Raw genomic sequence first — 25,189 nt, forward strand, 5'->3', positions numbered from 1 at the left:
GCCTAAGCCTGGCTCTGCTTCTTTCCTCAGTAACTTCTTCTATCATTCAGAGACTAAAGGGTAGACTCTTCAGTCCCATCCCTGCTATGTGGAAGTGAGTCTTTCATTTCTGAGAATGATAACCAACCCCCAATAAACCACTAACCATCGGTCAAAAAGCCCACATTTAGGGGCACCTGGGTGGCTCAGTCAGTTGGGCATCTGACTCTTGATTTTGACTCATGTCATGATCTTGGGGCTCTGCACTGGGTGTGGGGCCTGCTTGAGATTCTCTCTCTCCTTCTCCCTCTACCTCCCCCCCTTCACATGTGTTCTCTCTCTAAAAATAAATACATAATATATATATATTTTTAAGTCCACATTTGAAAGTCTGCCAACTTCAGCCAAAGTGAGAACAAAACTGCTAGAATTTCACTTCATGGGCAGACTTTTCACATGGATCACCTAGCAATGTGCCACATATAATTTCTAACATATCCAGCTTATTTGTAGTATCACTGGATTCTAGATTCTTGGTGTTCTAAATTTTATTACTTCCAACACAACTTTCTATGTGCAAAAAGCCATCGTCAAATGAGAAGACTCTTAAGTATGACTTTTAAAAAGCAAATTATTTGGTCAAGGCAAAAAAACTGAGCTGAGAAGTAATGACTGTTTTCACTTGAGAAAATGCATTTCATTCCTCTCTCTTACACAGAACAAAAGGCCACAGAAGTGGGTCACAGAGTGAGGAAAAAGAAGCAGCGGCTTCTTTATGGCACAACAAAAGTCTGTGCACACAGACCTGGGTTCTCCAAAATAACCAGTATTCCAGTGAAGCCTGCTGAACCTTTCTACATGAATGACGTGTGTAAAGGTTTCATGTTGGAAAAGGTTAGCATATGCTGTTAGTAATTTGCAGCCCGAGGAAATAAGGCATCATTTCTCCTTTTTCAGGATAAGTTTTCCCAACTTTTATTTATAAAACATTCTGGGGGCTAAGCAAAGATCTTCATATTTTTGGCCAGACTCTCACTGGCCTCCTCTGGCTTCTAGCACTCAGGTTTGTCAAGATAAGACATCTCGGTGCCCAGGGGTGGGGCCTCAGGGAACACCAGACCAACCCCACCGAGAAGCGTAGGAACATTCTCAAAGAAAACTGGACAAATTACCACATATGTTGACGTTTGCACTTTTACATGGAGATTAAAGTAGAAACAAGGTTTTACCAGTCATCTTTATCTGGGGTGGGAATGATTAAAGTTCATCCTTCCTGTGAAATCTCTGGAAAGTGTTTTCTTGCCCACCAAACCTGCCCATCAGCAGCTCCTGCTCGTCTTCCTCACGGGCCTTCTTCACTTCCTCCTTGGCCTGTATGGCGTCCATCTCCCTTTCTGGGCCCTTGGAGAAAGAAACAGAGACATGAGACATTAGCCGCTGGGGTTATATTTCTAGCCGCAGGGATGTCTGCCTGCTCCTGCCTTTTTTCAGGCCTCTGCACTGACTGGACATGGCTTGGAAGAGCCCCCAAGGATGCCAGGCCCTTATCACTGAAATCTATAAGTGTGACCTTCTCTGGGAAAGGGGTCTTTGCAAATATGATTAAGTTAAGCATGTTGAGATGCGAGGATTACCCTGGGCCCTAAATTCCATCACAGGTGTCCTCATAGGAGACGGAGAGAGAGATTTGACATACGCACAGACACAAGAGGAGAAGACCATATGAAGGCAGAGGCAGAATTTAGAGCCACGTGGCCACAAACCAATGAACACCAGAAACCACCAGAGGCCGCAAGAGGCGAAGGAAGGATGTTCCCCTAGAGCCTTTGGAGGGAGTGGGGCCCTGCTGATGCCTTGATTTCAGCCCAGTGATATTGATTTTGGACTTCTGGCCTCCAGAACAGTGAGATGATAAATCTGTGTTGTTTCAAACCAGCCAGTTTGTGGTAATCTGTTACAATGGCCATAGGAAATAAATACAACCCCTCCTCTACTTCTTTCTATTCCCAGAGTACCTGGGCCCCGGTCCTTCTCAACTGAGCGGTGAACATGCAATGAAATGAGTCCTCTGAGACTAAGTGAGAAAATCCAGGTACATCAACAGAAGGACTAGGAGGGCAAACACATCAAGGAGGTTTCCGTAGTCATTATCGAAGAAGAGTTTTAGTAAGGCTTTGTGGCAGAAATCAGATTCAAAAAGAAATGGTTCACCATTACAATGAAAAGGTACCCTACTGAATCAGAGAAAATATTTGTAAATTATATCTGATAAGGGATTAATATCCAACATAAATAAAGAACTTACATAACTTAGTAGCAAAAAAAAAAAAAAAAGTCTGATTCAAAAATAGGCAGGGATTCCTGGGTGGCTCAGTCAGTTAAGCAGCTGCCTTCAGCTCAGGTCATGATCTCAGGGTCCTGGGATCAAGTCCCACATTGGGTTCCTGGCTCCACAGGAAGCCTGCTTCTCCCTCTGCCTCTACCTGCTACTCTGCCTGCCTGTACTCTCTCTACCTCTCTGACAAATAAAGAAATAAAATCTTTTTAAAAATTTAAAAAAAAAATGTGCAGAGAATCTGAATAGACATTTTCCAAAGAAGATATACAGAAGGCCAACAGCACAGGAAAAGATGCTCAACATCTCTCATCATCAGGGAAATGTGAATTAAAACCTCAATGAGCTATCACTTTACTACTGTTGGAATGACTAGTATCCAAAAAAACACTACGTAAGCAGCACCGGCCAAGGATGTAGAGAAGAGGGATCCCTCGTACACTGTTGGTTGGAACAGAAATCAGTGCGATCACTACAGAAAACAGTATGACACCTCCTCCAAAATTAAAAATAGCACACTAGATGAATACCATATAATCTGGTAATGCCACTTCCAGTTATTTATCTGAAGAACATGAAAACATTCTCTCAAAACGATATCTGTGGGGCGCCTGTGTGGCTCAGTTGGTTAAGCATCTGCCTTCGGCTCAGGTCCTGATCTCAGGGTCCTGGGATCAAGCCCCAAGAGGGGATCTCCACTCCGTGGCAAGTCTGCTTCTCCCTTTCCCTCTGTGATCTCTCTCTCACTTTCACTCTCTCTCAATAAATAATGTCTTAAAGAATAAAAAAATAAAGACATCTGCACCCCCATGTTTAGTGCAGCATTATTTACAACAGCCAAGACATGAGAGCAACCTAATTGTCCAGATGAATAAAGAAAATGTGATACATTATGTATATGTGTGTCTACACACACACACACACACAGGAATATTACTCAGCCATAAAAAAGAATGAAATCTTGCCATCTGCAACAACGTAGATGGACCTTGAGAGCATTATGCTCAATGATATAAGACAAAGAAAAATACCAAACGATCTCTCTTTATAGTTTTTATTTTCTTTTTTAATGATATTATTTATTTATTTATTTATTTATTTGACAGACAGAGATCACAAGTAGGCAGAGAGGCAGGCAGAGAGAGATAGAGGGAAGCAGGTTCCCTGCTGAGCAGAGAGCCCGATGTGGGGCCCATTCCCAGGACCCTGGGATCATGACCTGAGCCGAAGGCAGAGGCTTAACCCACTGAGCCACCCAGGTGCCCCTGTTTTGTTTTGTTTTTTTTAATGAATTCAGAGAAACAGAGAACACATGGATGGTTGCCAGAGGCAGGGTGGAGGGGTGGGTGACATGCGTGAAGGGGGTCAAAAGGTACAAGCTTGCAGTTATAAAAGAAATATGTCATGGGGATATCATGTGCAGCATAGAGAATACAGTCAACAATATTGTAATAACTTCATATGGTGGCAGATGGTAGCTAGATTTATCATGGCAAGCGTTTCCTAATGTATATACATATTGAATCGCTGTTGTACACCCAAAACCAATATAATACTGTATGCCAACTCTACTTCAATTAAAGCAATAAAACACAGGCATTGTGAAAAAGAGGATGTCCAAATGGCCACAAAAGCCATAAAACAGTGCCAACCTTCATTTGCCATCAGGGCAACAGAACTAAAACCGGAGATAGCACTACACACCTAGAGTAACCCACAATCCCCAGTGCCGGTGAGGATTCGAGAAAGAGCAGCCCCTCTGGGAACAGCCGGGCAGTTTCTAATGGGGCTACACTTCTAGTGTAGGACTCAGCTATTCCTGGCTATTTATCTCAGAGAACTGAAAGCACACATCCACACTCAAAAACCGTAAGCAAATATTTATAAGAGCTTTGTTCATATGTCAAAAACTGGAAACAACCCAGTTGTCTGTTGCCTGAACAGATAAAAGGACTCAGCAGTTCGAAGAAACCAACTGCTCACTGATACCCCAGCAACACCACAGACCCCAGATACATCATGCTTGAGAAGCAGGCTCAAAAAGACTGCATGCCACGGAAGCCTGGGTGGCTCAGTTGGTTGAGTGTCTGCTTTCAGCTCGGGTTATGAGCCCAGGGTCTGGGGAGCGAGTCGCTCAGCAGGGAGCCTGCTTCAGCCCTCCGCCTGCATCTCCCCCTGCTGGTGCTCTCTTTTTCTTTCTCTCTGACAAATAAATAAATAAAATCTTAAAAAAAAAAAAAAAAAAGACTGCACTTGATGAATCCATTTATAGGACAGTCTGAAAAAGGCAAGATGGTAGGGACAGATACCGGATCAGTGGCAGGCTCTGAGTGGGAGAAGGTTTGGCTACAAAAGGCCCAAGGAGACTTTGGGGAGTGGTGACACTCTTCTGCATTTGGATTTCTGTTGGTGGTTTTACAACTGTATTCGTTTGTCAAAACTCACAGGCCTCTCCACCAGGAAAGGGTTAAGTCTTATGGTATATAAATTATACTTCAGGAAATCTGACTTGTCAGCAACTGACAGTGATACCCAGTATAGCCAAAGCTATGGCATAAACCAAGACTCTCATCTACGGCACAAAGGAACAGAAAATAGGGACACCTTGAAAACTGTTTGGCTGTGTGGCCCCTGGTGACCCAGGTTGTCCCTCTCCTGGGCATGCACAGGAATGATGGTAACAGCTTTATTTACGAGGCCACAAGCTGGAAACAATCCAAAGCTGCATCAACAGAGAACAGAGACCTATGTTCTGAAATATTCACCCACTAAAAGCGAGCCGCTGCCGTATTTGATAATATGAGCCCCACGGCACTGCCTGAATGAGTAAACACTGGATGGCTCCATTTATATGAATTTCAAAAGGAGGTTAATTGGACATATGGTGGTCGTTCCTTTGGGGGTTGATGGCGGCTGGGAGTGGGTGGGAGGTTGTTCCTGGAACCTGGCTAACATTCTGTATCTGCATCCTGATCTGGGTGGGTTTTCTACTGAAAACCCATTGAGCCCTTTCATATATGTTCAACTCAACTACAGAAATAAGTGAATAATGAACGAGAAGTTCACTGTGTTTACCGTACCTTTGTTTCCCCCCAAGTAGCCTTGCCAAAATTCTCAGCATACTCCTCATCATCTGTGATCAGGAAATTATCGAAGATGGTTCCTGATCTCACCTGTGGATGAAAATGAGGCCTTTCTTACTGATGTGAGGAATACGGCAGCTTTCCACCAAGAAACGGTTGCATTTGGCTCAGTGCTCTCGACAGTAGCAGGTGCTTAAACCCATTTCTAAAACGTCCATTCCCTCCAAGGCATTGGTTCTCAAACTTAGGTGCATACTGGGGTCACCAACAATATTTTAGAAACTCCAGATGCCTGGCCTCACTCACACGATGATGATTTAACTGGTCCCCGGTGCTACCTGGGCATGAAGACTTGGAAGAGCACCCAAGAGACTCGAGCATTCCATGATGGTTGCCAACCGCTGCCTGAAAACCTTACTGTGCAAAGTGGGGCTCGGCCAGCAGCAGTAGCCCTGCCCAAGCAGAGGAGTGACAGGTTCCCAGGGAGGGAGATAGGAGGTGTCCAGAGGGCAGAAAGGATGTCTATTTTGTCCCCGGCTATGTGTCTTGGGTCTGGGGCCAGGGGCCAGGCACATAGTAGGAGCTCAAGGAGTACTAGCTATGTGAACAAAGGAGTTTGGGCTGAAGCTCAGAGTTCTCAAACTATAGCAAATTAAAAGCCACGTGACCTGCCAAAGTTCCAGGCCAATGGCACCAATGTTCTCAAATTCGGAGAGGTCGTATTCTGTTAGATAGCTGTTTTTCATCTTCTGATGCAGCCAAATGTCTTTGTCTATACCCTCTGGTTTCAGGCCGTCCTGCAACAACAAACTCTTTTAAGTGGTGCAGGAGGGTGGGAGGGGCATTCCAGGGAGTCACAGGGAGAGGATGTCACGCACCTGGTATGGAGGCTTTTGCAGCATTGGCCCCTGCCAGTCCCCCTCTAGCTCGCTGTTCCAGTCGCTTGGCTTGCTGGCACTGGCATCCAAAAAATGCTTCTCCCAGTCCTAAAATGTAAGGGAAAAAAAATCGATTCCCAGATTTGAGAAAAGAAGCTACCAAGAGGAAGGAGCAGGCCCGTGGCCCTGGTCACAATTTCCCCATCACTTTGGTGGCCATAGGGCCAAGTGCTCGGGGTTGCCAGTCCCACCGAGGGTTTTGGGGCCACACACAGCTGGGATTTTCTCCCTAAGCCTTGGCGTGATTGCACCACACTCCCCAAGCTGGTGAGAGGAACAAGAGTGAGCAAAACTTGAAATAGTGGCTAAAGTTAAATGAGGGGGCAAGGAGACCCTGTGCGGCTTCGTCGGTTAAGCAGCTGACGGTTGGTTTCAGCTGTGGTCATGATCTAAGGGTCCGGGGATTGAGTCCTGTGTTGGGCTCTGTACTCAGTGAGGAAGCAACTTCTCTCTCTCCTTTTCCCTCTGTCCCTCCCCTGACTCGTGTGCATGCTCTCTCTCTCTCTCTCAAATAAATCTCAAAAAAAAAATGATAGGACAAAAGTGACAATGGGCGAGAAGGGGCACACAGTCATTGCTGTTTAGGTAGTCTGACCTTCTACATAGCAGTCATATGCAGAATGTTCCAGAGAGAGAGGCTGGACAACCAGGAAAGTTTCCAGAACTTACCTGAGGACTGCTGGGTAGCAGGAGGAAAGCAGTTATGGTGTATAGACCTTCTATATATATGAATAGTCACACTATACACAGATACGCATGATACATACACGCACATATGCATGTGTACAATGCATAATGAACACACATGCATACAATGCTTATATAATAAACACATATCATATATGTACTCATATATAGTCACATATGTACTCATATATACATATATATACACATCTCTACATATATATGTGGCTTAGTAGATGTTGAACAAATATTTGTTGAATAAATGGATGAGGAAAAGGTGCTATGAATTTGTGTTTATCTAAATATTAACATATTAATACATTAATTATTATAAATATTTATAAATTATTCATTATTTTATAAATATTCATATATTATTAAAATGTGAGTAAATATTAATATATAATATAAGATATATAAATATATATTGTATATAATATATTATATATAAAATATATAAATAAATATTGATATGGGGCGCCTGGGTGGCTCAGTGGGTTAAGCCACTGCCTTCGGCTTGGGTCATGATCCCAGGGTCCTGGGATCGAGTCCTGCATCGGGCTGTCTGCTCAGCAGGGAGCCTGCTTCCTCCTCTCTCTCTCTGCCTGCCTCTCTGCCTACTTGTGATCTCTCTCGGTCAAATAAGTAAATAAATTCTTTAAAAAAAATATTGATTTAAATATAAAATATCAATATAAATGCATAAAAGTTATCTGCAATGATGCTTTCTCTTTCAGAACAATGGAAAAATAGTAACATTTTGCATTTAGAGTGTGGCTTTTCTGTATTACACACTACTTCTCAATGACTGACCTCTCAGTGACTGAGGATTTGGTCGCCTCTCCTATAGCATTTTGCCCCCAACCCCACCAGCAATGCTGAGCTGCTCGCTCTTGTGCTGGGACCAAGAAATGGCTACAATCCCATCTGGGCAGTTGGCTCCCTACATTGCAGGTGGCAAAATCATTAACCCACCACAAACTCATTTGTTGAGGAACTCACACGGACCCAGACATCTGGACCAAACAGCCAGCCTGGAGGCCCCTTCTGGGAAGCTGATTAGGCCCCACGAGGGAGCCGGCTCACAGACACTCGGCCCTCAGACACGCAGAGAGGCTAGCTGGCACCCAGGTGGCCGGGACTTTCATCCCAATACCGGTGTCTTCTGAGCAGCCAGATCAATTTTCTTTGCCATCCTGTGCCTTGTTACAGTAAGCCTTCTTTCCAGGTGAAAACTACTGCTCTGGTCTGTTTTGAAGGTAAGGAGGAGAGGGAGAAACTTTGTTCTTTTGTTTTCCTGATTACACTGTCTATGATGATGGATTTGATGGTCAGACAGCAGGGCCATGGGTCAGTTTTAGTTGCCAGAAATTAATTGTAAACACAGTCCAGGGGCGCCAGGGGTGCAGACAGTTAAGGGACTGACTCTTGGTTTCAGCTCAGGTCGTGATCTCAGGATCATGAGATAGAGCTCGAGTCAGGCTCTGTGCCCGGGAGGGAGTCTGCCTCAGATTCTCTCTCCCTCTCCCTCTGCCCCTCCCACTCATGCTCTCTTTCTCTCTGTCAAATAAATGAATAAATCTTTAAAACACACACACACACACAGAGTCCAGAACTTTCAGTGATGGCAAAGACAACTGTCGTAAGACAAATGGCTCATGGGTTTGGTGCAGAGGTTTGATATTCAAAACAAAATGCTTCGGGGTGCCTGGGTGCCTCAGTGGGTTAAAACCTCTGCCTTCGGCTCAGGTCATGATCCCAGGGTCCTGGGATCCAGCCCCGCATTGGGCTCTCTGCTCGGCGGGGAGCCTGCTTCCCCCTCTCTCTCTGCCTGCCTCTGCCTACTTGTGATCTCTCTCTCTGTCAAATAAATAAATTAAATATTTTAAAAAAACAAAATGCTTCAACAACAAATAAACATAAATTGAAAACAAAACAAGACAAGGGAGCTCGTGGTGGGTTGAGTGGTAGTTCCCAGGGACGGTTTGTATGCATCCTAAACCTTGGAATCTGGGAAAGCAAGCTTCTATTGAGACAAAGATCTCTGCAGATATAATTCAGGTGAGGATTATCCAGAGGGCCCTACATCCAAGGGCAAACATCTTTAAGAGAGAGAGAGAGAGGACACGAGAAGGCCACGGGAGTGCGGAGGCAGAGCCAGATGTCTACCAGCCCAGGAGCTTGGGAGGCAACAGAAGCTAGAAGAAACAAGGAAAGGATTGTTCCCTGGATACTTCAGAGGGAGTGTGACCCTGACGACACCTGGATTTCTGCCTTCTGCCTTCAAGAACTGTGTGAGAATACATTTCTCTCGCCTTAAGCCACCCACCTTGTGGTATCTTGTTACGGCAGCCCTAGGAACTTAATGCATAGAGGTTACGTTAACAGATTCTTTCTTGTCAGTCACAAGTGTGAGGCTCAAAAAATACTTTATGTTCAGGTTCAGAATAACCAAAAAAAAATCATTTTTATAAATCGTTGCTGATGTATTATCCTTTTTATAGAATAAAAAATTGGTTAAAAAAAAACTTACTTGCTTTCACCTCAAATATTATAAAACTCTTCCACAATATCTGTGTGGCTGGTTTCAGTGGCAAATGTTCCAGAGAGGACGCTTTTTTTTTTTTTTGAAAGATCGATTTTTAAGATTTATTTATTTATTTTAACAGAGAGAGAGAGAGAGAGCTGGGGACAGGGGGAGGGGAGTAGAGGGAGAGAGAATCTGAAGCAGGCTCCATGCCCAGCGTGGAGCCTGATGCAGGGTTCAGTCCCACAACCTTGAGACTGAAATCAAGAGTCAGACACTTAACAGACTGAGCCACCCAGAAGCCCTCTGGGTGAGGACCCTTTGAGTGTGATAATGTTGACCTCACGATCACCAGCCATGTAGCAATCCTACCCAAGTACATACACACTTCGCTGGCACCCTCTCTAGAGCTGTTTGGGATAAATCCATACCTGGGATTTGTCGCCGTCAGCCTGGTCCCAATCCTTGGACTCTGCAGAGGACTTCTCCATCTTCTTAAGTGACGTTAAGTTCCAGTCATACTCGATGTTGCCGGATTCAATCGACTGACCATCGATCTTCACTTCATAAGTGAGGTCTGGTCTTAAAACCAGAGCATAGAGGTGTGTAAAGCCATCAACCTGCACATTTTAAGGGGAGAAAGGATAATGATGAGACCCTTGATGTCTCGGGGCAGGTCTACCTACATGGTTTAAGTCTTCAAAGCCTTGTTATAAAGAGCAAGGAGAGAGGTTCTAGGGACAGGGGTCAACTTGACTAAAAAATGGGTCCTGCAGAAGAAATCCCCCCTTTGTACAAAACTTCCTCGCTACCAAGCAGACCTGAGCGGCTTGCTTCCTTTTGTGTAGACGATGGCTCCCCCCTAGATGCCCACAGGCGGTTATGACAGGGTGGTGGGTACACACCGAGGGACCACTGCTCTGTTTATGAAAAATTATGTGGGAAACAGCTTCCTCTTCTGTACTCCGAAAGACACCAAGTGAAGCCCAGTTTATTTTTCAAAACAGGAGAGAACTTTCTAATGTTCTGAGCTGTCCAGTGGTTTAGGCTCTGCAAGGGCAGGCCTGGTGCCTCTCTTGGTCATAGTTAAGGCCTCAGGCCAGACCCAAGGGAAGCACTCAGCAAGCATCCAATAAGTGAGAGAGGAAGGGTGGATGGTGGGTGCCGGGGAGGTTGGGGGTGTCCAGGACGTGCCTGCCTGTGGGCAGCAAAGGGGACTCCTGCACCATGGTCCAGCAGTAGTCAGTTCTCAAAGTGAGGCCGGGCGGCATCAGTATCATTGGGAAAGGCCTGGGAAACATCCATTCTCAGATCAGCCTGACCTTCTGTATTCAGAGATGCTGACGCTGCTCAGCTTTGGGTACCACTGCCCCAGCAGCTTAAAGGCTCTGTCAGGAGGCCCCTCCCTCTGCTAAGAGCCAAAGGTAAAAGCTTGTCTGGTACCTCTCTGCTCTGCCCTGAGGGACAGGGTGCTGCTGTCCACACCACGGCTGATGGCGCTGTCTGCTCAGTGTCCCTCCCAACCTCTGTAGTTTGCTGGGACAGCTGAGTACATGCTTCTCCCAATGCTCTCTACCCCTCTTAGTCTCTACTCACCTTTCCTAAATTCGACTTTGGGCTCATTGGCCAGGTTGTTGGTACCTTCCAGGATCTAACCACAAGTGCTGGGCCCCCTGAGGGATAACATCCACTCCCACACATATGCAATGGATCCAAAGCAGAATCTTTAATCCCGACCATCGGCCTGAGCTTCAGACCACAGTTTCCAACAACTTACTGGACACCTCTACCTGGATGTCTGCTGGGATTTCACAACCGGTAGTTCCAATCAAAACTCCCGAGTGTGCCCTGGCCTCCTTATTGGTCTTTGCTTTTCCTAATGATGAAGAGCAGGCAGCTGAGAGTCATGGTCCACATCTTCAGGACTCACATTCCCAATACTGTGAAGTCCTCTAGGTCCTGCCCCTGAATTATCTGCCCAAACAGTCCCCTGTTCTGCATCCCGCTGAAGCCTTAGCCTTCAGCCTTCTCCCTGCCTACTGATCACCCTGTCCCTTCACCGCTCCTCCCCAGAGAGAGTCTCCAAGGCATTTTTCTTTCTTTCTTTTTTTTTTTTAAGATTTAATTTATTTATTTGACAGACAGAGATCACAAGTAGGCAAAAGGGGCAGGCAGGGAGAGAGAGAGGAGGAAGCAGGCTCCCTGCAGAGCAGAGAGCCGGATGTGGGGCTCGATCCCAGGACCCCGAGATCATGACCTGAGCCGAAGGAAGAGGCTTTAAACCACTGAGCCACCCAGGCGCCCCTCCAAGGTATTTTTCTAACATGCAGATCTGACTCCTTCCTCGAAGACTGCTGAGGGCTGCAGAGGAGGTCCCCAGCCGTTCTCTCACAGCGTCACAGAATGCCGACTACCTGCTGTGAGTCAGTGCTCCTTCAACAGAAGCATTTTATTCTTCTTCTTTTTTTTTAAACGATTTTTTTTTTAAATTAATTTGACAAAGAGAAATCACAAGTAGATGGAGAGGCAGCCAGAGAGAGAGAGAGAGGGAAGCAGGCTCTCTGCTCAGCAGAGAGCCCAATGCGGGACTCGATCCCAGAACTCTGAGATCATGACCTGAGCCAAAGGCAGCGGCTTAACCCACTGAGCCACCCAGGTGCCCGCATTTTATTCTTCTAACAGGTAGCCGAAATAGCACCTGTCTGAGAGCATCATCAGCCTGCAGGTGCCACTCAGGGGGCCTCCTAGGGTGGCTGACCTGAGCAAATCCTGCTCTAACCTCCCCAGCACAGTCCAGGCCAGGCTTCACAACCTATGTTGGCGTCACCCCTGCTCTCTCCCACATACCTGATGCACAAGTGAACAATTTATTGGGAATCAGGTGTAAAACCTGTGCACTAAGATGGGTTTCAAGCTCTCTCTCACGCCCCCTAGGAGGATGTCGGGCCTCTCCATGCAGAGGGGACCCGATGATCCTATGTAGCCACCAAGTTAGTGGGTGGGAACCATGTTGCTGATGGAGAGTCACTGGGGCTCCGTGGGGAGACCAAACACCCCCCAGCTTGGGTCAGGACTGAAGAAGGGGTGGTTATGGACACTTTCCCTCTGTGCCATCAACGTGCTCTCGAAACACACTCTGGCCTCCTGCCCAAATTCACGCAGATTGGTGGAGGCTTCCCATGTTGGAGCTCTGGGCACTGGGGGGACCCCACGGGACAGGTCCCTGTTTCCTGGCCGCTACATTCAAATGGAGGGGCTGCTTCAGGGAGTGTACCCTCCCTCCATGGGCCCAGCGCCAGGGGACTTGACGCAAGTTGTGTCTTTGGAGAAGTCCTGGGCTGGGCTGTGGAGTCATAATTGGCCCCAAGGCAGAAAGTGTTATTTTCACAGGATCCATGGATAGAAAGTAAGAAAGTATGCTTTCATTTCAAAACATTCCTGTTTCTAAATGCTTTGGTATTTTGAAGATTAATTTCTCTAAGACTTTTTCCCTCCACGCTGAATATTTATTTCATTCCTTAGTGAGGATGGATACAGCAGAAATGTGACTCTACTGCTGTAACCCTTACAAGGCAAGTTACAGTGCAGCTCGCAGTAAAAAGTGCATTTGCCCTCCTGATGGGTATAAACTTCAGAAAACAAGCCAACAGGGTATGTAAGTGTCTCTAATGAGCCTGGTAAACTGGAAACCAAGGGGCGGGGGTGTGTTGCTAAGATCCATTCCTGGCTCAGTTCAGTATCTTAAGACCAAAACTATTTTCTCTAAATTTAGGTTATCAGAAGAGCTAACATAATTACAGATTTGAATACGAAAGCATTTACCTTACACCTGATTGATTTCTTGTTTGAGTGATACTGATTCTTGAAATGTAAAATAACATGAACTTTCTTGATATCAAATCCACAAATATCAGGTCCTACAAAAAAAAAAAAAAATGCAAGCTGCACTCAATTTCCTTCGCTCATGCGTCACCACAGGAAATCCGCAACCATTCCCCTGAAGCTTGCGTGTGCAGGAGTCATCAGACTTTGGCATGGATACTGAAATGGACAGCGACACCTTTGGACTCAAGTGAAAGGCAGCACGTGAGTAAGAAAAGGATTTAACAGTCAAGGAAGCATTCCCGATGTGCTGTCCTAGGCTTGGGTTCACTTGGAAGCTCTGAGAGGTGCCCTGTGCCCAGGTGAGGGCTTCAGGGATGGACTAGCTGGCTGGGATTCCTGCTCTCTTTCGCTGTGGGAAAACATATTTGCAATCCTCATGCCTGTGTCCTATTCTCTAAAATGGGGATGTGAATCAACCACGGCTATTTTTGCCAATTAGATGAGCTAAAGGGTATAAAGCATTTAATATAGCAAAGCTCAGTATTTGTTCCTATTATGTCCCAAGACAACACGCACATATTCAGATTAAGGTTTTCTGAACATACTAAACAAGGTTTGCAGGAGGGATCTGGAAAATTTGTCAAACCTTCCGGGGATAACCTTCCGGGGATGTTTGGAATTACCCCACTGCTGCTTTATTGACCTTAAGCCTTAGGAATGTACTAGAGCATCCGTCTGTCTCAAATCAAATTCCACCACATCCACTAACCCGGGACTGCATCCGCCCCCAGGGATTCTGTGAAGCTGTGTAAACACAAGCAGATGACTGCAATTTTTTTTTCTAGAACTTGCAGTGATGAACCTTCAGAATAAGAGAGATCCAGGCTGCACATAATTACTTGAAGGATATTATCAATTTGCCAGAGTGGATGTGACATTGAACTTGGAAGCAGCATCGATGTCTATTGCCCTGAATTCTCAGAGGATGCTTGTTTATATAATTTCCTTTTCTTCTAATCACTGGAAAAGATCCCAGTTCAATTTTTAAAACAAACGCTATGGTATGCGAACTATTTGTATGAAAAGCTATTACCTGGGGATTAAAAGATGAAGTTCTTCCCTCAAAACTGGTCAGAATTCTCCTATTTCTAAGCACCTACATATTTTAAATATTAAATTAAGCTTCGGAACATGCCCAGACATGACCGGAAAATCTGGACATTTTCCGTTAACAGCGATCATAAAATATTTATGTGCATAATGTATTTTTATGAGAAAATGGGGTAGACAGAAGGACTCTAAACAGGCTGACCTGCCTTTGGGCAAGGAAGTTTAATCTTTGTGAGCTTCAGATTTTGTTTTGGTTTTTTTTTTTTTTTTTTGAGATTTTATTTTGTTTGGGGTAGATTAGGCGGGGGGGGGGGGGGGGGGAGGGGGGGGGGGGGGCAATAAGCAGGGGGAGATTCAGAGGGAGAGGGAGAAGCAGACTCCCCACTGAGCAGGGAGCCGGACACAGGGCTCACACCGGACACAGGGCTCATACCGCAACACCAGGACCTGAGCCCAAGCCGGAAGCTTAAATGCTTAACCTACTGAGCCCCCCAGCCCCCCTCCCTCCCCGAGCCTTAGTTGTTGTTTTTGTTTTTCAAGATCTTATTTATTTATTTGATGGAGACACAGAGAGAGAACATGAGCAGAGAGGGGGAGAAGCAGATTCCCCACTGAGCAGGGAGACGGGATCCCAGGACCCTCAGATCAAGACCTGAGCAGAAGGGAGATGCTTAAATGACTAAGCCACCTAGGAGCCCGCCTCCGTTTTTTTATTTGCAAAATGGAAGCCCGTTTACTGATTTCCTAGGGTTTAGACATAATCTAAGATTGCATTTGTAAGGCCCCTGGCAATGGCCCAACTTCTCTTTTTCCCTTCAACCTCACAAGCCTTAGCAAGCTGCTCTCATGTCAAAGAGGAGAGCTGAGGCATCACGGGGAAGTGTTCTAACAGTGACACAATGGGTTTAACTAAAATGCAACTGAGGGCGCCTGGGTGGCTCAGTTGGTTAAGCAATTGCCTTCAGCTCAGGTCACGATCCTGAAGTCCTGGGACTGAGTCCCTTGTGGGGATCCCATCTCCACGGGGAGTCTGCTTCTCCCTCTGACCTTCTCACCTCTCATGCTCTCTCTCACTGTCTCTCTCTCTCTCTCAAATAAATAGATAAAATCTTTAAAAAAAAATGCAACTGAATTAAAAGCAAAAATAATACAGATAATTTACTTGGCTTTTCTTTTTTCCTCCAAAGTAAGTTGCTTCACAATTCAGATGTAGAAGACACGTTATATATAATTAGAAAATGGGGTTTCTAGCTAGTGTTTGTGGTGATTTTGTTTACCAAACCCAACTAAATGAAATACTTGTGAAAGCATCTCTGATTCCACAGGTAATATATATATATTTTTTGCCAGATATCTCTGCCATCCCATTTTAAGAGAATAATAATAACCCAAACCAAGCCACTTTGATTTCCTTTTTAATCAAAATAAAGACTTTCTCCATCCCAGATTTTAAATTCAAGAGTAAATGGGAGGCATGGCAGAGGAGAAAGAAGTGGGGAGAGGTTGGGGACTGTGCAGTTGGTGGAAACTGGGTCTATGTAATTCTGTGGCCTTGGAAAAGTCTCCTTACCCTCTAAAGACAAGGCAGGAATACATCCAAATCCAATAAATAATCTAATATATCTATTCTCTCTATTTCTTTTTTGTTTTAAAAGATTATATTTTATATTATTTGACAGAGAGAGAGTGTGTGTGTGCACAAGCAGGCAGAGCAGGAGAGGGAGAAGCAGGCTTCCTGCTTAGCAGGGGATGCAGGATCCCAGGCCCCTGGGATCATGACCTGAGCCCAAGCCAGACGCTTAACCGACTGAGCCACCCAGGCACCCCTATTCTCTCTACTTCTGTGTCACACTATGACCAGCAGTGTACACAAACGTGAGGACAGTATAACGGGTGTCTGAAGCCTGCTGCTGATCATGATAAATTCACAGAGAAGCATGGAAAAATGATGACAGAGAAAACCTCTACAAGACATCCACATCACGAGAAGAGAATTTTAAAAAATGATTCTCCACATTTGAATGATCGATGGATATTCTAAAACCGTATTTCCATTCCTAACTTTTTCTTCACTTTTGAAAACTTTGGTAAAATATGCATAAAATCTATCACCTTGGGACGCCTGGGTGGCTCAGTTGGTTAAGCAGCTGCCTTCGGCTCAGGTCATGATCCCGGCGTCCTGGGATCGAGTCCCACATCGGGCTCCTTGCTCAGCGGGGAGCCTGCCTCTCCCTCTGCCTCCGCCTGCCATTCTGTCTGCCTGTGCTTGCTCTCCCTCTCTCTCTCTCTCTCTCTGATAAATAAATAAAATCTTTAAAAAAAAATCTATCACCTTAACCATTTTTAAGTGTACCTTCCAATGGCATTAAATACTTTCACATCATTTTGCAGTCATCACCACCATCCACACCCCAACTCTTTTCACCTTATAAAACTGAAACTCTACACCCATGAATAACCCTCATTCTCACCCGCCCCCATCCCCTGGCAGCCACCATTCTATGTTCTATCTCTAGAATTTTGACTACTCTAAGGACCTAAAATAAGTGGAATTGTGTAGTACTTGTCTTTTTTTTTAAAGATTTTTTATTCATCCATTTGACAGAGAGAGAGATCACAAGTAGGCAGAGAGGCAGGCAGAGAGAGAGAGAGGAGGAAGCAGGCTCCCTGCTGAGCAGAGAGCCCGATGCGGGACTCGATCCCAGAACCCTGAGATCATGACCTGAGCCGAAGGCAGCGGCTTAACCCACTGAGCCACCCAGGCACCCCAGTACATGTCTTTTTGTGTCTTATTTCACTTAGAATAATGTCCTCGAGGTTCATCCATATTGTAGTAGGTGTAGCACTGTCCTCCTTTATGAAGCGAAATAATGTTTCATTGTATGGACACTACATTTGTTTATCCACTCATCTGCTGATGGACACTCGAGTCCTCTAGTTTCGGTCTTCTTTTTTTTTTTTTTAAAGATTTATTTATTCATTTGAGAGAGAGAGAGAGAGCGTGCGTGCGCACATGTAAAAATGGGGGAAGGGACAGAGGAAAAGAGAGAATCCTGAAGCAGACTCCCCACTGAACGAGGAGCCCAAAACAGGGCTCCATCCCAGGACCCTGCGATCATGACCTGAGCTGAAATCAAAAGTCAGTTACCCCATCAACTGAGCCACCTAGGCACCCCCTTGGTCTTCTTTTTTGAGACTGTTTTGGCTATTCAAGGTCTCTTGAGATTCCATATGAATTTTAGAATGGGTATTTTCATTTCTGCAAAAAAAAGTCATTGAAATTTTAATAGGAACTAGACTGAATCTATATATTGCTGTAGAATCTGTAGATTACTTTGTCTAGTGTTGACATTTTAACACTATTGAGTCTTCCAATCCTATGAACATGGGATATGTTTTCATTTATTTCTATTTTCTTTAATTTCCTTCAGCAATACTTTGTAGTTATCACTGTACAAGTTTTTCACCCCCTTGCTTAATTCCTAAGTATTTTACTATCTTGGATGCTATTATAAATAGAATTGAGTTTGTAATTTCACTTTCAGATTGTTCTTTGTTCATATATAGGATGTAACTGTTTTTTTGTGTGTTGACTTTGTATCCTGCTACTTTGCTGAATTCATTCATCAGTTCTAATAGATGGTGTGTGTGTATGTGTGTGTGTAATCTCTATGGTCTTCTATGTATAAGATCATATCATCTGCAAATAAAGATCATTTTATTTCTTCCTTTCCAATTTGGATGACTTGTATTTATTTTTCCTGCCTAATTGCTCTGGCTAGAGCTTCTAGTACAATGTTGAATAGAAGTGGTAAGAGTGGTCATCCTTGCCTTGTTTCAGATCTTACAGGAAAAGCTTTCTCTTTCACCAGAGTATGTTTTCTGTGGGTTTTTTGTAGATGGCTTTTATGATATTGAAGTAGTTTCTTGCTATTCCTAGTTTGTCGACTTTTTATCTTCAAATGATAAAATTTTTGATGATCATGTGTTTTTCTTTCATTCTGTTGAGGTATCATATAATATTGACTGATTTTCATCAGTCAATATGCTGCTGAATTCTTTTGCGGTATTTTGTCGAGAATTTTTGCATCAGTGTCCATAAACAGTGTCCATAAACTACTGTTCTGTAGTTTTCTTTTCTTGTAGTGTCTGGTTTGGTGTCAGGATAATGCTGGCTTCACAGAATGAGTTGAGGAATACACATTCCCACCTCTTCAATTTTTTTTTCGTGAAGTTTGAAAAGGATTGGTATTAGTTCTCCTTTAAATGTTTGGTAGAATTCATGAGAGATTAATCAGATTCAGGACTTTTCTTTGGAGAGATTGGCTTACTGCTCTCTTTACTATTTACAGGTCTCTTTGGATTTTCTATTTCTTTATGATGGAGTCTTGGCAGGGTTTGTGTTTCTAGGAATTTGTCCATTTCATCAAGGTAATCCAATTTTGCAGTATACAACTGTTCTTAGCACTATTTTTTTAAAAAGATTTTATTTATTTGATAGAGACAGAGATCACAAGCAGGCAGAGAGGCAGGCAGAGAGGCAGGCAGAGATAGCGGGAGCAGACTCCCTGCTGAGCAGAGAGTCCAATGCAGGACTCAATCCCAGGACCCCGAGATCATGACCTGAGCTGAAGGCAGCGGCTTAACCCAGAGCCACCCAGGCACCCTGTTCTTAGCACTATCTTATAATTCTTTTTATTTCTGTAGAATTGGTAGTAACAACCCATTTCTGGTTTTAGTAATTTGAGTCTCCTTTTCCATTTAGCTAAATCCATCACCTAAAGGTTTTGTCAATTTTGTTGATCTTTTTGGAGAACTTTTGATTTCACTGATTTTCTCTGTTCTTCTAGTCATGATTTCATTTATCTCTGCTCTAACCTTTACCATCCCTGTCCACTTCTCCATTCAATTCTACCAGTTTTTGTTTTACATATTTTGATGCTCATTAGGAGTGTAGATGTTTGTAATTGTTACATCCTCTTGCTATATTGACCTTCTTACTAATATGCAATGTCCTTTGTCGCTTATAACCTTTATGATTTATTTAAACTCTATTTATACTAGTATATAAATATATATTAATATAGCCACTCTGCTTTCTTTTGGGTGTTATTTGCCTGGAATATCTTTTCCCTTCTGTTTACTTTCAACCCGTTTCTTTGGATCTCAAGTGAGTGTTTTGTAGAATGCATATGGTTGGCTCATGGGTTTGGTTTTTTTTTTTTTTTTTAAGACTTCTTATGTATTTATTTGACAGAGAGAGAAATAACAAGTAGGCAGAAGTAGGCAGAGAGACAGGCAGAGAGCTCCCTGCTGAGCAGAGAGACCGATACGAGGGCTTGATCCCAGAACCCTGGGATCATGGCCTGAGCTGAAGGCAGAGACTTAACCCACTGAGCCACACAGGTGCCGCAGATGAAGAAGCAGGCTCCCCACTGAGCAAGGAGCCTGTTGTGGGACTCAATCCCAGGATCCTGGGGTCATGATCTGAACCAAAGGCAGATGCTTAACCAGCTGAGCCACCCAGGTGCCCCTCTGGCTTTTGTGTTTTTATCCATTCTGCCAATCCCTGTCTTTTAACTGGAGATTTTCATCCATTTACATTTAATTACTGATAAGAAGGGACTCACTTCTGTCACTCTATTTGTTTTCTATATGCCCTACAGCTTTTTGTTCCTCATTTCCTTCAATGCTGTCTTCTCTTTAGTTGAGTTTTTGTAGGGAAATGTTTAAATTCCTTTTTAATTTCCTTTTGTGTATATCCTACAGCTATTTCTTTGTGGTTATCATAGGGATTACATTTAACACCCTAAAGTTATAATGCTCTAATTTGAGTTTATACCAGTTTAACTTCAATAACACACAAAACTGCTGTTCACCTCTTTGCAACTCTGTGATCAGCAGCAGCAATCCTCAATGAGAGCTCAGTTTCCTGATATTTGGAGGACAGGGTCCTTTTGGCCCACCATTTCTGTGGCAAGCCGTGTGTAGGCTGCTCCTACACATACACATACAAGGCATAGCTGTCTGCCTTGTGGCTTGAAATGGGAGATGGGTATATCCACTCTGCTAAGAGCTGAAATGACTAAAATTAAACTCCCCATTCTTCCCCTGGAAGGAGCAATCTTTCCATAGACTTCAGAGTTTCAAAACAGTTACATCAGATCCTTTTATGATTCTTATCTAGGTAGGGAGATGGATTTCTGAAGTTTCCTACTCTATTTTTCCAGAATCCTCTTCATTCTGAAAGTTTTTTGAATCCATGCCCTTCAGCTATGTCTCGTTCCTATGGCCCAAAGCGGTCCCATCCCAATTTTAGCACAACTTTTTATCAATTACTTCTGCTATCAGGAGATATTTAAAGTGCTCCAGGGGCCAGCAGGGGCTAGAGAGGAAACATTTTGGCCTTCCTATCATTTTCATGTGTCGAAAACATTATCCTTCAGTTTTTTTTAAATCATTAAAAATGTTAAAACCCATTCTCAGTCCATGGGGCATAACAAACAGAGGCCAGGGGCTGATGTGGCCCTTGGCCAAGGTCTTCTGAGTCCTGATATATTCCAAGTACCAGGGGCTACATTAATATTAAATAACCAACTTTCTCAAAAGTATAAGAGGGGGTACCTGGGGGCTCAGTTGATTAAGTGGCCAACTCTTGATTTCAGCTCAGGTCACGGTCTCAGGGTCCTGGGATTGAGTCCATGTCTGGCTCCACGCTCAGCAGGGAGTCTGTTTCAGGATTCTCTCTCTCTCTCTCTGCCCCTCTCCCCAACTCACACACTTTCTCTCTCAAATAAATAAATAATTTTTTAAAAAGAAGTTACAATAGAGGGATGTCTGGGTGTCTCAGTCAGTTAACCATCTGCCTTCAGCTCGGGTCATGATCTCAGGGTCCTGGGATCGAGTCCCACATTGGGTTGCCTGCTCAGCAGGGAGTCTGCTTCTCCCTCTGTTTCCTCCCTCCTCCCTGCTCCCTCCCTTCTCCCTCTGCTTGTGTTCCTTCTCTCCCTGTCTCTTTGTCTGTCAAATTAATTAATTAATTAATACAATAAAATGGTATAGTTGCCTTTTCATATTAATTAGGTTAAACAGTACTAAAAACCTTTGGTCAGATATACTCAATACTACTATTTTGGAAAAGTCTTAGTCAGGATTTTATGAAGTGGAAGGATTCAAAGTCCCCAGAAATGGTTGTTTTGTACTATCTAAGCTCACCAAACATAATATAGTACTGGGATTTTCCGTTCAGGTTCTTCTGATCCACGTCTGCAGGGAAGATCTTAACGTAGCCCCCTCCACAGTCCATCTTCTGCTCGTGTTTTACTGTGTACTGAATGACCAGAGTCTTCCCTTTGTTGCTAAACGGTTTGAATCGTGCAGAGATGGCATAGAATCGGCCATTTTGAGTGGTTTGCAGACCTTTAAACAAACAAACAAAGAAACAAACAAATATTCATGAAGGACTGGGAATGACACTGTGCTCAGTGCTGCAGGGAATTAAATGGTTGTCCATTCCCCACCCTCAATAACTTCTGTCACTCTGGAGGCTGAAACATATTTTCACAATAACACACAGGTATACCAGTAACACGCTCTCTGCTGCCACAGAACTTTCCACGCTCTGTTGCTTTTGTGCTCAATACACCACTGTCATGATCTAAGTTAAAGAGACACTTCAGCTCTAAATGACAAATATGCAACTTAATTATGGATGAAAAGTTAATTTTGCTTCATTTTCCAAAGAAACGGTGGGAATATACAATAAAGCTCGTGTAGCAACTTAATTAAAAACAACAACAACAACAACAACAGAGCATCCCACATCTTTTCTTGAATTCTATCTTAAAATAGTTGCTTAAGGGGTGCCTGGGTGGCTCAGTTTTAAGCGGCTGCCTTCAGCTCAGGTCATAATCCCAGGGTCCTAGGATCAAACCCAGCATCAGACTCTCCGCTCAGCGGGAAGCCAGCTTCTTCCTCTTCCACTCCCTCTGCTTGTGTTCTCTCTCTCACTGTCTATCTCTCTGTTTCAAATAAAAATATATATATAGTTGCTTAAGACACACCACAGTAGATGGAGGACAGAGCGCTGTCCTGGAAAAAGTGCTTCACTGCATGGGATATGCTGGCCCACAGCTGTCCTCTTTTTACAAAAATACCACCCTTTTGTCACATGAATCATCTCATATTTTATACGTTTAGGTGTTCACTTCAAGACTAATCCCCCCCCCCCTTTTCAGTACCATTAGGCTCTATGCCAAATCCTTATCATACACTGGAGTAGAAGACAAAGTTGAAAAGAGGCAGTCTTCCTATAGCCTAGTCTTCCCTGCTCCACATTCCTGCCCCCGTACCTGCCAACCTTGAGATCCATCATAAATGCCCTTGGCATTTTCATTTTCTATCAATATGTCCAAGCCTGAACTCATGGCTAACTGCTCACTACCACACTCATCTCTCTCTCTTCCGTTCTCTGCCCAACCCCCTCTTTCTCAAAGAATTTATAGGCTCACCCCCATCCTCTACCCTCTTACCAACCAAGCAATTCCTATGGCTAAGAATCACCACCTCCCTCTCTCTCACCCTCCTCAGCCACCCCCATCATGCCTCACCACTTCTCATCTCTGTCCAACTAAATTCTATTTATCTTCCCATCCACAACTTGTGTGTGAAGGTCCTGGGAGACCACAGTGAAAGGAGGCAAATTAACCAGTATCCCCAGTGCCTTGACCATGTGTGCTCTCAGGAGATGTGTGCCAGAGTGAAGGAAACATAGAGCCTCGGGATCCCAGACCGGACAAGAAAAAAAAAAACACTACGGAGGAAAACACAAATGACTCTAAGCGGACACCCTTATCCTTGGATAAGCCTGATGGAACCACCTGCTAATTTCACTCTACTTTTGACCTTGGGCTGGATTTTTTTTTTAAAAAAGATTTTATTTATTTATTTGTCAGAGAGAGAGAGAGAGAGAGAGAGCGAGCGAGCGCACAAGCAGGCAGAGTGGCAGGCAGAGGCAGAGAGAGACTAGATCTCAGAGGCCCTGGGATCATGACCTGAGCCGAAGGCAGCAGCTTAACCGACTGAGCCACCCAGGTGTCCCTTGGCTGAATTTTGATCAACTCACTGGACCAACATGTAATATAGAAAACAAGGCATATATAGTAGCAAACTGGAAGCTGCTGACAGGACAACCCTGCAGTAACAGACTCAAGATGGAGGTTGAGCGGAAGGTTGGTGAAGAGGGAAACTTTTCATCTAAATCAGGGGTCTGCAAACCTTTTCTGCAAAGCCAGAGAACAAATATTTTAGACTTTCTGGGCCATATGATCTCTGTCCCAACTTACTGCCTTTGCAGCACACGCACACACACACACACACAAAAGCCATAGCTCTATGTAAATGAATGGGCATGACTGTGTTCCATTCATACTTTACTTATAGACCCTGAAATTTCATATATTTCACTGAATTTTATATAATTTTTATATGGCACAAATACTACTCCCCTTTTCATATTCCCCCAACAATTAAAAATGTAAAAAAATCATTCTTATCTCACCAGCAATGCAAAAAACAGGTGGTAAACAAGTTGTGGTGTGTCCACCTTTGATCAACAGGAATGAGAAGACAGAAGTCATCCTTGCCACCAGAAAGGTACTGACTTGGGGGGTGGGTAGGTGGGAGGTACAAGGGGGACCTCTGAAAATATTCCCTATCTTGACCAGGGTGTATAGATGTAAACACTCCTCCTTCTGTACCCTTAAGATCTATGCACCTGACAACATGTACCTTTTAACCTCAATTTTTTTTTTCTTCTTAAAGTGAAAACAAAAACGAGAAATATCTCTTAACCCTTTTCCCTTTGCAGGTCAGAGGCCTGGGGTCTCCAAACTCATGAGACCAGCTGGGATACAATGGGGCGATCTTGGGCAAGTAAAGAAAGGAAAGAGAAAAAATAATGCCAGACTATATCCAAGCCTTAGTTTTCCCGCCAGTGAACGGGGCTGTAAGAGGTGTTAAGGGTGTGCCACACCTACCCTGCAAGGCTGCTACGGTGGTGGTGGTGGTGGTGGGGTGACCCTTAGCTCGACGTTCTCACCATTCCTACACTAACCTTTGTCTTTCTCTTTATGACCATAAAATTTCCCCGACGAGAGTCTAAAATGCCCAAATTGAGAGTCATTGGTGGATTGCACCCATCGGTTCCTCCAGCGCTCTGTGGGGGGGAAACAACAGCGGTTAGGGCTGAAAGTGTTCACTTAAGTCATGAAAGGTGTATTGGGCGGAGGGGAAGAAGAGGGAGGTTTGAGGCTTCGAAGCTTCGAGGCTTCACCACCACCAATCCCGCGGTGATGGGGTGGGGGGCACCGGTGACTCGGGCTGTTGGCTGGGCAGCTTACGCCCCCACTCCACCACGACGGGTATCGCCTCTTCACCTCCGTCTAGAAATTCCTCTTGGAAGTAGACAGTGGCTAGCACCACCCTCAGCATGCAGACCGCCCAAAGCGGAACGTGAGCCATAGCCAAGAAAGGCGCGCCGCACTTCTTATCATAACCGCTTCTTTGCTCCCAGCTGTCTCCGCGGCGTGCCGGGCCGCCCTGGAACTACAACTCCCGTCACTCCTCGCGATTGTGATCTGAGGCTCCATTGGTCCTCAGCGCGCAGTGCACGCCGGACCCGCCCCGGCACCATCACTCCCATGACGCC

General features: G+C 44.5%; 1 protein-coding gene across 1 annotated transcript; it reads right to left on the reverse strand.

The window, feature by feature from the left end:
• Positions 1–1,173: 1,173 nt before the first annotated feature.
• Positions 1,174–25,183, reverse strand: CALR3 (calreticulin 3). Its single transcript, XM_059388268.1, has 10 exons — positions 25,172–25,183; positions 24,918–25,080; positions 24,596–24,697; positions 21,697–21,900; positions 13,369–13,463; positions 9,978–10,166; positions 6,276–6,383; positions 6,066–6,194; positions 5,395–5,487; positions 1,174–1,380 (listed from the first exon to the last, which is right to left on the reverse strand). The coding sequence occupies exons 1-10, from the start codon at positions 25,181–25,183 to the stop codon at positions 1,237–1,239; spliced, it is 1,239 nt and encodes a 412-aa protein (XP_059244251.1). The 3' UTR covers positions 1,174–1,236.
• Between the last annotated feature and the right edge of the window lie 6 nt (positions 25,184–25,189).

Source organism: Mustela nigripes, chromosome 2 (genome assembly GCF_022355385.1).
Source record: "Mustela nigripes isolate SB6536 chromosome 2, MUSNIG.SB6536, whole genome shotgun sequence".
In the NCBI taxonomy this organism is placed as follows: domain Eukaryota; kingdom Metazoa; phylum Chordata; class Mammalia; order Carnivora; family Mustelidae; genus Mustela; species Mustela nigripes.

Coding starts and splice junctions, on each gene's coding strand:
- CALR3 (XM_059388268.1), bottom strand. Junction 13,464..21,696: donor CCAGTACTATATTATGTTTG/GTGAGCTTAGAT, acceptor TTTTTTTTGTAG/GACCTGATATTTGTGGATTT. Junction 6,195..6,275: donor TGCAAAAGCCTCCATACCAG/GTGCGTGACATC, acceptor TTGTTGTTGCAG/GACGGCCTGAAACCAGAGGG.